The sequence below is a fragment of the Gekko japonicus genome, unplaced genomic scaffold (assembly GCF_001447785.1).
Source record: "Gekko japonicus isolate JY-2015 unplaced genomic scaffold, Gekko_japonicus_V1.1 scaffold4618, whole genome shotgun sequence".
NCBI lineage: Eukaryota > Metazoa > Chordata > Lepidosauria > Squamata > Gekkonidae > Gekko > Gekko japonicus.
In genome coordinates this window covers 53,601-67,106 of record NW_015163753.1, presented here as the reverse complement: position 1 = coordinate 67,106, position 13,506 = coordinate 53,601, and the positions used below count along the sequence as shown (strand labels likewise).

At 40.8% G+C, this 13,506-nt stretch overlaps 2 protein-coding genes across 2 annotated transcripts; one reads left to right on the top strand and one right to left on the bottom strand.

Moving 5' to 3' along the window:
• The first annotated feature begins 333 nt into the window (after positions 1 to 333).
• On the top strand, positions 334 to 1,317 carry LOC107107596 (olfactory receptor 2AP1-like). The gene has a single exon (XM_015407903.1). It carries the CDS (start codon positions 334 to 336, stop codon positions 1,315 to 1,317), a length of 984 nt encoding a protein of 327 aa, XP_015263389.1.
• A 5,133-nt stretch (positions 1,318 to 6,450) lies between these two features.
• On the bottom strand, positions 6,451 to 7,410 carry LOC107107595 (olfactory receptor 1019-like). The gene has a single exon (XM_015407902.1). The coding sequence runs from the start codon at positions 7,408 to 7,410 to the stop codon at positions 6,451 to 6,453; it is 960 nt and encodes a 319-aa protein (XP_015263388.1).
• Positions 7,411 to 13,506: the final 6,096 nt, after the last annotated feature.

Below are 13,506 nucleotides of genomic sequence, written 5' to 3'. Positions count from 1 at the left end.
TGTCATTATTCTATGGTTGTGGGTTGTAAGTGTGTCATTATTCTATGGTTGTGGGTTGTTCAAGACCTTGTGTCCATGAACAAAAAGGGGAAGGAATGAAGGGACGGAGGGAGGGAGGGAGGACATAATTTGGAGATGAAGCATAATTGGAGATGAGTTATTTTGGATGTTGAACAAATACAAATTAATTAGATTGCATTAACTAATTAAATTGCAAATTCATTAGATTAGATTAGGTCACAATGCTCTCAATGCCTTAAATATATATGTTGATTGTTTATGTTACAGTGGCTCATAGATGTCACCATGACTGAGAAAGGAAACATTAATTGAATGGAATGGCGAGAAAAAGGAAACCTAACGCTTGTCACCGAGTTTATCCTCCTGGGTTTCCAAGATCTGAAGAATCTGCAAGTCCTCCTCTTTCTAGGATTTCTTCTCATCTATTTGGTGACAATGGCAGGGAATCTTCTTATTGTTGTGATTGTGATGACCAATCAGCATCTTCACACCCCCATGTACTTCTTCCTTGGCAACCTGTCTTGCTTGGAGATCTGCTACAGCTCAACACTCATCCCTGTAATGCTGGACACCCTTTTGAGGAATGGGAAACCCATTTCATTCAGCAGTTGCTTCTTGCAATTATTTTTCTTTGGCTATTGTTTAGGGGCTGAATGTTATTTGCTGTCTGTGATGTCCTATGACAGGTATTTGGCAATCTGTAAACCACTGCATTATGGGACAATTATGAACACTAAGAAGTGTATCCAGTTAGCAGCTGTGTCGTGGATCAGTGGTTTAATAGGCATTTCCATTATAATGGTTCTGATGCTGCAGTTAACATACTGTGGCCCTAATGAAATTGATCATTACTTTTGTGATACTGTTCCCCTGAAAAAACTCTCCTGCAGTGATACAGGGCTAGTAGAACGGGTTAATGTAATCTTGCTATTTGTATACACAATGCCCCCATTTCTTCTAACTTGCACATCCTATGTATTTATCGTAACTGCCATCCTAAGAATCTCAACCACCACCGGAAGGCAAAAGGCCTTCTCTACCTGCTCTTCTCACCTTATTGTTGTTTCTACTTACTATGGCTCTTTAATGACTGTGTATATGTTACCAAACTCATCTGCCCTGAACAAAGCTTTTTCTCTCTTGTATACCATCCTTCCCCCTTTAGTCAATCCACTCATATACAGCTTGAGAAACAACGAGGTGAAAAAAGCCTTGAGAAAAGCACAAAGCAAGGGGTCTGCTTTCAGAATATTTCACAATGTGCTAATTTATCTGGTTAGCCTTAAACACAAATAAAGGGAAGGCAGCAGATGAAGGGTTACTACTGATATTACCTAAGTAAAATCATGACAACTGATTCATATTCCAGTCTTCACATTGGTATTTTGATCACAGTGGAGTCAACTAAAGATTATAACCTGGTCATTTTCTAAATTTTACTTATTGCTTGAAAGCTATTTGTGAGAAGGGGATTAGAGAAGAAGAGATTGAAGAAGAGATTGGATTTATACCCCACCCTTCACTCGGAGTCTCAGAGTGGCTTACAAACTCCTTTCCCTTCCCTTCCGCACAACAGACACCCTGTGAGGTAGGTAGGGCTGAGAGACCTCTTTCAAGAACTGCTCTTTCAAGGACAGCTCTGACAGAACTATGGCTTGCCCAAGGCTATCCAGTAGCTTCAAGTGGTCTGTGCTCTTGTGCCTTTAACCATAGACATCACACCTCTGTGGTATCTCTTAGTGGACAGTTATGTGTCCTCGTGGTATCCTTTGAAGACTGGATTTCTCTCAGGGAGGGCTCCAGTTGTTGTTCTGTAACCCATGCTTTTCAGAATCTTGGCCAACAGCATCTTAGGCAACAGCCAAACCATATTTACCTCCAACTGGACCTAAGCCCATCTAGGGCTCCAATCACACAGAGAAGTTGCCGCAAGATACTCACAGATGTCAGACAGATTTAATGGGTGCGATCACGCAAGCACATCTGGCAAACGCCGTGCACCTGTTGGCAAGCCGTTGCATCCCGCCAAAGATCTGGAGTTAAAAGCTACTGCAGAAACTCCACTATTTTACGCTTGTGATGGGCCACAGATGGACATCCTCCATCTGATCGCTCCAGCACTGCATGAAGCACACCGGAAACGTGCCTCGACAAACTGCTACCCCTGATTCCCTGCCATTGCATTTGATCGTGTTTGGCCGGGTCACAAGTGCGGCGCAGCAAAAAGCCACACCTCCTCCCCACGTTCTCTGGCCAGTGTGAATGGGACCTAGGACTTTCTTCATAGAAGATATCTCTATGAAATTTTGGTAGAAGCCTAAGGGCATCAGTAAAACTGGTAATATTGCACTCTGCATGGGTTGGTGTATTCCCACTATGGGCCAAAAACTGAACTCTTTTCCAAAGTGAGCATTAGAAGGAATAGCATTCAGCACCCTACTCAGTCAGGTTCTATTGATCTGTACACTATGGTCCATGCCAATTTTGAAATAGTCAATGAGCACAAGGTACTGGCAGAAAGGCAAGACATGACTGAAATTGCCTTTGGAAGCCTTTGGAAGGCAAGACATGACTGAAATTGCCTTTGGAAGCCTTTGGAAGGCAAGACATGACTGAAATTGCCTTTGGAAGCCTTTGGATTTGTCCCTTAATACACTAATGTAATCCCCCTTCTGTCCTCTGAAGTCACACCGTTAATGTGCTTGTAACCATATCCCTCAGAGAAGACACAATACACTAGTGCAGAGGTGTCAAACTCATTTGTTATGAGGGCCAGATCTGACATAAATGTCACTTTGTCAGGCTGGGCTATGTGTGCCATAAAATGTAACATGAGGTACTAGAGATATAAGCTTTATAAAGATGATTTCAGATACCAAATGGCAATGGCAGGCATGATTGGATTAGGTGTGATATGCAGAGGGGGAGTAGGTGTGGAGATATCAGCACTGGTAATGAGACAGGAAACCTAGGTCTCAATTTGGTCCAGGAGGACTCAATCCAGGAGAATGCAAAGAATAAATGGAAATAAATCTGAAGAAGTGACTCATGGAAGCACATACCCTACCACAAATTTTGTTAGTCTTTAAGGTGCTACTGGACTCTTACTCTTTCTACTACTACTATTAGAAACCACAACATTCAAAAACCAGTGGGGGAACATTTTAACCTTTCAGGACCCCATGGACCAAATCACGCCAGGCCTTCCGGTCTTCTGCCGTCCTCTGAAGTTTGCTCAATTTCATGTTCATTGCATCTATGACACTGTCTAACCATCTCATCCTTTGCTGTCCCCATCTTCTTTGACCTTCAATCTTTCCCAGCATCAGGGTCTTCTCCAGTGAGTGCTCCCTTCTCATGTGGTGGCCAAAGTATTTGAACTTCAGTTTCATTATCTGGCCTTCCAGGGAACAGTCAGGGTTGATTTCTTTTAGGATTGACTGATTTGATCTTCTTGCAGTCCAAGGGACTCTCAAGAGTCTTCTCCAGCACCATAGTTCAAAAGAATCTATTCTTCGGCGCTCAGCCTTCCTTATAGTCCAACTCTCGCAGCCATACATGACTACTGGGAATACCATTGCTTTGACCATGTGGACTTTTGTTGGCAGGGTGATGTCTCTACTTTTTATCATGCTGTTTAGGTTCGCCATCGCTTTCCTCCGAAGGAGCAGGTGTCTTTTAATTTCATGGCTGCAGTCACAGTCTGCGGTGATGTGGGATCCCAAGAACATGAAGTCTGTCACCACTTCCATGACTTCCCCTTCTATTTGCCAAGGAATGATATATATTAAATAAGCAAGGTGACAATATCATCCTTGTCGTACTCCTTTTCCTATGCTAAACCAATCAGTTGTTCCATATCCGGTTCTAACTGTCGCTTCTTGACCTTTATACAGGTTTCTCAAGAGACATGTGAGGTGGTCTGGTACTCCCATCTCTTTAAGGACCTGCCATAGTTTGTTGTGATCCACACAGTCAAAGGCTTTAGCATAGTCAATGAAGCAGAAGTAGATGTTTTTCTGGTACTCTCTTGCTTTCTCCATAATCCAGCGAATGTTGGCAATTTGATCTCTAGTTCCTCTACCTCTTCAAAACCCAGCTTGTACTTCTGGCAGTTCTCTATCCCTGTACTGCTGAAGCCTAGCTTGTACAATCTTGAGCATGACCTTGCTGGTTTGTGATATGAGTGCAATTGTGCGATAGTTTGAACATTCCTTGGCATTGCCCTTCTTTGGGATTGGAATGTATACTGACCTTTTCCAATCCTGTGGCCACTGTTGCGTTTTCCAAATTTGCTGGCAAATTGAGTGCAGCACTTTAACAGCATCATCTTCTAAGACTTTGAATAGCTCAGCTGGGATACCATCACCTCCACTACCTTTGTTGTTAGTAATGCTTTCTAAGGCCTATTTAACTTCACATTGCAGGATGTCTGGCTCGAGGTCAGTGATTATACCGTTGTGGTTGTCAAGGACATCAAGGTCTTTCTTGTATAGTTCTTCAGTGATCCTGAGCCAATGTGCTCTTTATTATTTGCAAGGCACTGCTTGAAATTCTGGCCAGAACAAAGCTTCATTATGAGTAAACAAAATTGCCACCAAAAAGATGTACCAGGCAAGCCAATGAAGTCTAGGACATTGCTTTAATACATTATTACAGTTTTGAAATTGGCTGTACACTACTTCAGTGTCGTTGTGGTGACACAGAAGATGGAATATAAATTCTAAAAATTAGAAATGATACAGGTCACAGAACAGAACTTTTAGTTTGAATTACAATGGGGTAATGTTCATCTGAACATGAAACATTCTAATTAAATTCACATGTTTGTTAGGTGACCTTAGAACCTATTCTTAGACATAATGGTAATCTACCTCACATGGGTAGTGTAAAATAAATTATATGAGCCATAAATCACTTAGGGCTCAGTCCTGTTAGGCAATAAAGTCCCATTTAAAGGAACATTCTTTTCTAGTGGTCCCAGGTCACATGATATTTTGCTAGCAGCAACAGCAGCATCTTCATCATCATCATCATCATTTATTGGTTGCTAATCGGCAAAGTCCATCACAACCTTAAAAGATACAACAGTTAAAATACAAACAACATACATCCCCCAAAGCATATTACTAAATAATTCAATTAATTAAAATTTAAAATAAGGTGTAAAAAAAGGAGGGAGAGCCTTCTGCCTCCCAGTGACAGAAGGGGTTTTCAGGATAGCAACACTAACATGTATCTTTGTAATAACATCACCCTCCTATTTCATCTGCTGTTTGAGTACATTAAGTGTGTACTCAGTACACAGAACTATATTTATACCAAGCTATAACCAAGTATCCCCTGGTTCACAAAGTTGTATGCATTTGTTAGTTTTTAACTTACCATAGTAGTCGTCATTCAGAAATATTGGGGTGAATCCTACTCCATCGTATCCTTTTCTTTTGTCTCACTTCTGAAGTCTCTCTCCAAGTCTTCCTGCAACTTAGGTGACTGTTCTGTTGGAGGAACAGCAACTTAAGTTGGAGGAAGACAAAGAATAGCTGGATTCACCCATTACACTTTACAAAATGTTATTTTTTATTTAACAAAAAGTACAAGAACAATAACCTCTGATGGCACATAAAGCTAAGCAAGTATGAGTCTAGTCAGTGCTTGGGTGGAACCCCCATGCATGTTGTCTTATATTCCATGGGATAGGAGTGAAGGCTTGCATCATAGCTTTCCTCCCTCCCAAAGAGTTTTCTTCTGATGCCAGAAGCTCTTCCACCAGTAATATGCACATAAGATAACAGAGTCAAAATAAAATGGGGGAAGCAAATTTAAAACCCATGATATAACAAGCAAGCTTCATTAGGCTGGCATCATTGCAGAACAGTTTTCTTGATGGGAGAGACTCACCTGGGAGAAATGACGCATTTCATTGGGACTATGATACCATAGTCATAGTGCTAAAATGCAAACACATAACTATAGAGATAGTTACCATGTCATCGATCCAAGAGCTTGCTGCTAACTGAGTATGAAGCTTACCTTTCATAATAGTTGCTTAAGGCAGGGACTTGGAGATGACTAAGACATCATCATAAGGCATATTAGAGGGGAGGTTATGTTCTGTGCCCCACAAGAAAGGGAAGAAATATAGTTGCGTAATGAATCCTTTGAAAGAAACAGCTTTGACTGTAGTCTTAAGACTGTGCAGGTGGGTTGAGCTGTAGAATGTTTTTAAGAAGGGCAAATTCCTCAAGAAGAAGTACACTGTGTGTGAAGGTGCTGATCAGTGTGGTGTGGATGTTGGCAGCCTTGGCTGGAACAAAGTGAATGACAGACAAGAAGATTCCTGAAAAAGAAAATCTGTAAATCATTCCTTTTTAAAAAAAAGTTATTCATTAACCTCCGTCATACCTTCAGGTCTGGTGAAAGAGACCATCATACTTTTAATGTCTGATTCACAAATTGCCCTTCCAGAATCTTCCCAACAGCCTTTCTCAGAGCTTCCCTGACATCCATGTTTCTCAAACTATATACCAAAGGGTTGAGTATGGGGGGCAAGACTGTGTACAAAAGAGAAAATATTTTGTTAACGTCTCTCACAGTTTCAGTTTTTGGTATTATGTACACAATGATTAAGGAACCATAGAAAAGAGAGACAACAATCAGGTGAGAAGAGCACGTGGAAAAGGCCTTTTGCCTTCCAGCAGTGGATGGAATTTTCAAGATGGCAGCAATAATATATACGTAGGACAATACAGTCAAAAGAAATGGTGGAAAAGTAAACATGAAAGACAGGATTACACTGAGCTGTTTCACGAAACTGGTATTATTGCATGATATTTCAATGAGTGATAGAGAATCACAAAAGAAATGATCAATTTCATAGGGACCACAGTACCAAAGCTGTAACACAAAGGCCAGATACATAGAGGTAAACACAATCCCATTGATCCAGGAGCCAGCTGCTAACTGGATACAAAGCTTTTCATTCATAAGAGTTGCATAATGAAAGGGTTTGCATATAGCTAAGAAACGATCGTAAGACATTACACAGAGGAGATAACATTCTGTACCAATCAGGCAGCCAAAGAAATATAGTTGTGTGAGGCATTGTTTGAAAGATATGACTTTTTTCCCGGTCAAAAGACCAGACAGTAACCTGGGTAGGATGGTTGAGCTGTACAGCATCTCCAGGCAGGATAAATTCCCCAGAAAGAAATACATGGGGGTATGTAGATGCTGATCAGTCACTATCAAGAGAAAGGTGAGGAAGTTGGCCACTATGGTCAAAATGTAGATCACCAGAAACACCAGGAATAGAAAGATCTGAAGGTCGTGGAGCTCCTCAAATCCCAGAAGGATAAGCTCTGTGATCAGTGTCTTGTTTCCATGCATGATGTTTGATATCAAATACACGTAGTTATTTCAGGTCCTGAAATACAATTTAACATAATGTACATAAGCAGTATTATATAAGCATGTATTTGATATGTAGCTTTCCTTTTAGGATTAAAGCAAAGTGAACAGGGTTTTTTTTAAAAAAAATTGAATTTATAAGATAGGCAATGGGTGAACAACCCTCTGATATCCCTGGCTTATGCTCGCTTTCCTTGTAAGTACTAAAAAATAAATAAATCTTGTCCCCCCCTCCTCAGAGTGTTCATACAAAAGTTCCAATAAGATGAATATAAAGCACAGTCCAATGTGGATTCGGGGGTGGGATGGGGGCAACAACCCATGTTCCTAACACCCAGTATGCAGCTATTGCAATCTCTAGGTTCCTCAGAGGGAGACAGGATTCAGCTCAGAGACAAAGAAGGATAGTGTAGACTGTGCAACTGCCTGACCAGTAGGAAAGTTTAGGAAAAGGAAGAAAAGGAAGGTTCTGTAGGGTGGGAGATCATGCAGTAGAGTGCTGGCTTGTATTTCTCCATTGTTAATCCAGTTCAGGATTTAAAAAGGCAGCCAAAATGATTCTTTGGTCATTCGGAGTATCTTACCTACAAGGAAACCCTGACGTGGATAGCCCAGGCTAGCCAAATCTCATCAGATCAAAGAAGCTGAGCAGGGCTGGCCCTGGATACTACTTGGATGGGAGATCACCAAGGAATACCAGGATTGCAACACAGAGGCATTAAATGACAAACCACCTTTGGATGCATTTGGCCTTGAAAACCTTACAGGGTGACCAAAAGCTGGCTGCGACTTGATGGCACCTCCCACCATCACCTACATGGACGTCCTGGAGAGTTTTAGTTTACCAGCACAAAAGACAACTAAGGAAGCAAGGCATAATCACACTTATGCATCAGGTGTAGAAAGTGCACAAGGAGAACTTCAAGATTTCACAGAATGGGTCAGATCCAGATTGAATTGGCAATTTGCACCAATTCACACTTTCTGCTGCAGAGCCCCTTCATCTCAGGTACTTCAAAGGTCCCTAGAGCCCCAGAGCAGCATTTTGAGGAGGTTATTGGGCTGCAATGGAAGGAGAGAGGCAGGAAAATCCCATTCCATTGATGGCTATTTTAGGCTGGATTCAGCATGATAGGTGATAGCATATTTGTAGCCTTAAGACCATGTTATTTTACAGAGAGGTTAAAGAAGATAATGAAGTAAATACCTATTTCAGGAAAAAATGAGAAATTTCAAGGTTCTGTATAATATTGTACAGTGCGTTCTGCTTTCTTCATCTGTCTTTGTAGAGCCATTTGTTAGTTTCTTTCACATCTCATGCTTTATGCAAAAAGAGAAGTCTCCCATTGGCTATTATCTATACTCAGCAAAAGTGCAAAGGGTCTCAAGAGATGTTGGCTAATTGATGAAATGGGAATGTTGATAATTGATGCAAACATCTCCATTGAAACTGAAATAATATGGACACGTTGTGTCATTAAAGGAAGACTGTGGATGTGATAACCATTTGGGCTTTGTGTCCTGAACCTGAAGCTTTTGGTCTATCAAAGTCAAAAATATAACTTTTATTACCTTTTTATTGCCTTTTGTTCACCAATAAATATTTATTAATATATATATTTTTAAGTCAATATTGTCTACTCTGAAAGGCAGAAACTATCCAGGTCTCTGGCAGAAGTCTTTCCCATTACCTACGGTCTATTCCCTTTAATTGGAGATGGTAGGTTTTGAACCTGGGACCTTCTGCATACAATGCTGTACCTCTAAGTCACACCCTATTCCATCCTTTGATGTCTCATCATTTGGATATTTGACATATCATGAATCACAGCTGGATCTGTATAGCAATTCAATTAAGACACACTGTTTCAGTTCAGACATAATACAAAATCATGGTACATTATGCACAATTTGTGATTACTCAGATTCTGCTCTGTCTTGACAAATGCTTGCTGATTTCACTGCCTTTGTTCAGTTCCAGTGAACTGACCTGCAATGCAGCAAGGGTCACAGTGGGTAACATAAGGATTAAGTCAGCATATCTGCAAATGTGCATAGTGTAAAATTGTAGTTCAGACTCTGTGACTAATTAATGTACTTCACACCATGGTATGGCTGATCTTCCATCGGATCCATCCAAGGATTTTATTGAATCTTATCTCATTCTTCTCCCCATAAGAGACCCAATCCCCACATGTCTTTTAACCATTCAGGTATCATGATACTCAGTGCAACCTTTCTGGGCTATGAAAGGTTTCTTCCTTTTTTTGCCAATGGAAAACTATTCCATAGTTAGTGGAATAGTGAAAGTTAGGTAGTGGAATAGCCAACAAAAATTATAATTAATTTTATTAAATCATGGTTTGAATGGAACAACAGTGTTTCATAGGAAGTAATCATTTGGTCATAGTCTGTGATAGTTCAATTACACATGAAATTTATCAATTTATACTACTGCCATCAAGTGCTGAAATGCATGTACAAACACCAAGACTAAAGATGAAAATATTGTAATGGAAAACATGATACTAGACTTGCATAAACATTCAGAGCTAAAACTAAAAGATGAAAATGTTGTAATGGGAAACATGATAGTAGACTTGCATAAACATTCAGAGCTAAAATGGGTTTCATTTGCATAGGTTAAAATTGCTGTTGGATTTTCTCTAATACTTTTTGTTTTGGGAATCAGTTACATTTTTATACAGTTTTCCTCTCAGGAGTTGAGAATGGCATACATCAGTCACACCTCCCACACTGTATTCTCACAACTACCTTGTGAGGTGTGTTAGGCTGAAAAAGAGTAATTGTCCTTTTGATCCAGTGAACTTAATGGTTGAGCAAAGATTCCGTCTCCCATATCCTAGCCAGAGAGCCTAAATTACTGAGAAACTTGGGCAGGGCAAATCCTTCGTAGACAAAATATGAGGAATTCTACGTGAAGTGAAAGTGTTCCAATATGACTTTTCTCCTTCATTTGCATAATTTATTTCTCACACCCGCAACTCACCTCCAATTAATTGTTTAGTTTGGCTAAAGATTCATGTACATGCAACTACCATTTGCTTCACTTTTTTATTTTTTGGTAAAAAATGACTGCAACAGGGGGGTAATCAGACCTATTAATTTATAATCAAGTTGAATAATTCTTTTTCTCGATTAAAAACTTCTTGAAGTTTAAATCAGGATTCAGCAAGATGATGTAGCATTTGGGGAGAAAGATGCAAACCAGTATTCCAGTGTTGGAGGCCAAGATGGCAAAGACTTCAACAGCTACTATGGTTTTCCCTTTGGTGCTCAGGTAAGGTGTGATAAAAGAGATCCAAACACTGCAAAACACCAGCATGCTGAAAGTGATGAACTTGGCTTCATTGAAAGTATCAGGCAGGCTTCTGACAAAGAAAGCAACAGTGAAGCTGATGAGGGCCAGGAACCCCATGAAGCCCAGGACAGTGTAGAACATGGCAGTGGAGCCTTCATTACATTCCACTGTGATTTGCCCAGCCTGCGAGTACATGTCAACCTCTGGAAAGGGAGGATAGCTCAATAGCCAGACAATACAAATACCTTCTTGAATGAGGGAGCAGGAGAGAACAATGAAGTTGGCCATTCTTTTCCCTAGCCATCTCCTCATCTTGTTTCCTGGCTGTATTGCCATGAAGGCCAGAAATACAGTGGCAGTTTTTGCCAACATGCAAGAAATAGCAACAGAGAAAATAACTCCAAAAGCTGTTTGCCGGAGAAGGCAGGTCATCTTCCCAGGCTTGCCAATGAATAACAAGGAGGAGAGGTAGCCAAGTAGAATGGAGATGAGAAGAATGCAAGTGAGATTGTGATTGTTGGCTTTGACAATGGGAGTGTTCCAGTTCTTTAGAAAGATTTGTATCACCAGTACTGTGGTGACGGCAAGGGACGTTGCAAGAGAAACCAAAACTATCCCCAAGGGCTCTTGATAGGACAGGAAAGTTATAACCTTGGGATACTCCGCTCTTCGTTCTTGTTTGCATACTGGTCTTCTGGGCACTTGATACAGTGAACAGCATCTGAATGAGATTAGGACAGCAACTGTAGCCAGCAATGACAACAATGGATTTAGGGCCAACCATCTTTTCTACTGGCAAAAATGGTAGGGTCCCCCTTAGACCATACAAAAAGGCTCTGCTGGGGATCATAGGACCTGCATGAACAAAAGCCATGTGGGACATGGTCTGCAGTAAGGACCATGGGCAAGACTGCATGAAAAAGTTGGCTGGATCCACCCCATTTTATACACACACACAAACACACACACATAATGTTTTCTGTGGGGGAAAAGTTGAAGTGTCACAATAAAATTGATGCCAGATAGATTCAACACATCTTTTTGCATTTATTTCTGATCATGGCACTGGCACTAGTTTTGAACTATTGTTAATTAATTATTTACTTTATTTATATCCCACCTTTCACCCCAATGGGGACCCAAAGAAGCTTACATCATTATCTCCTTTGTTTTATTCTTACAGCAACCTTGTAAGGTAGGTTAGGCTTAGAGTGAGTGATGGGCCAAAGGTCACCCAGCAAGCTTCCATGGCATGTGTGGGGATTGAAACCTGGATTTCCTAATCTGACACATTAACCACTACACTACACTGGCTATTGCAGAGATTAGGCTCTGCATGTCCATGAGACATGTTTCCTTGTTTCTACCATCAGAAATGCTAAGATCAACTCAGTGCACCTTATGCAGGGTTTATCGACATCCAAGTTCAATTACTTAGTGGAGAGCCTGTAAAGTTGTCATTTCAAGGCTGGGATTGAACACTGGGTGGAGAGGCATAATTGAACTAGATTCAGATCATTTTTAACTGATGTATCCAAGCCTTTAGAAAGGGATAGGGTAGACTGTTTAAATCAATACAGATCTGTTTGGAAATATAAAATTGTCCAGTCCAATTCTGCACCTTCACTTACCTGTCTGGGTAGAAATTGTGTCTTCTGGGCATGGAGAGCAATCGTAACAACAGTGTGGTTGCCCTTGCCGAACAATCTTGCTGTGTCCTAGAGGGCAGATCTCAACACATTTGGAATGAGGAGGTGTCTAACCATAAAAAGGAGAAAAGTAGTGGACAACTGCAAAGAGCACTAATCCCTCTGCATGAACCAACATGGATCACAGCACTTTACAGCCACTGGTCTTGCCATGATTCTACTTGACCATAAGTGGATTCTGATTACGAACCCCATTGGGAAGATCAGATCTTTAGATCCCAGTGTTATGTAATGTTGTGTAAAACGGAGCATGTCCAATTTGGAACAATGTCAAGAATGATTCAAGGGGGGGGGAACACCCTACCTAAGTCCACAGCATTGCCATTTTTTATCAAAGACCACAGAGATATACAAAGCAACTTAAAAAAACAACCAAGACTTTTTATTCAGTACTGTCTCTTCCATGAGTTTCCAAACCTTTTGAGCCAGTGGGCACCTTTGGAATTCTGACACAGTGTAGTGGGTGCAGTCAACAAATGAGTGTCACAGAAGGTGGAGCCAGCCACAAAATGGCTGCCACAACTTACCTTCAGTCACACAGGGAGGATCCTTCTGTTGTCATGGCAACTGCTACCAAAGCAATGGTTTTTTTTAAAAAAAAAATCTGCACAGCCAATCAAATCTCCAATACCAATCAGAAGCCTCTGGGCAAAATACCCACATGGCCCTGTCCACTTTCTAAAAACACTTGGTGAGTGTCAGAAAAGGTGTCAGCAAGCACTATAGTGCCCATGGGCAGCACATTGGGAATCACTGGTCTATTCTCACTACCAGAGAGAGTGGTAAAAAGTTTCTAGTGCATGATAAACTTCAGCACTGACTTCAGAGTTTTAGAGACCCCTTGGATAATGCAGAAGGACTGAAAACTCTAAAATAACAATACTCAGAATACATCTTCTAATTCAACAGCAACAAAAGAATTTATGTTTTTGTCAGAGAGTCCAGGTCCCTCTGGGTTATAGCTCCTGGTTCCCAGACCTGTGGGTCCTCGAGTTTGGAAGCGCACAAGTGAAACAGGCCTTGTAAAAATATATAAAATATTAT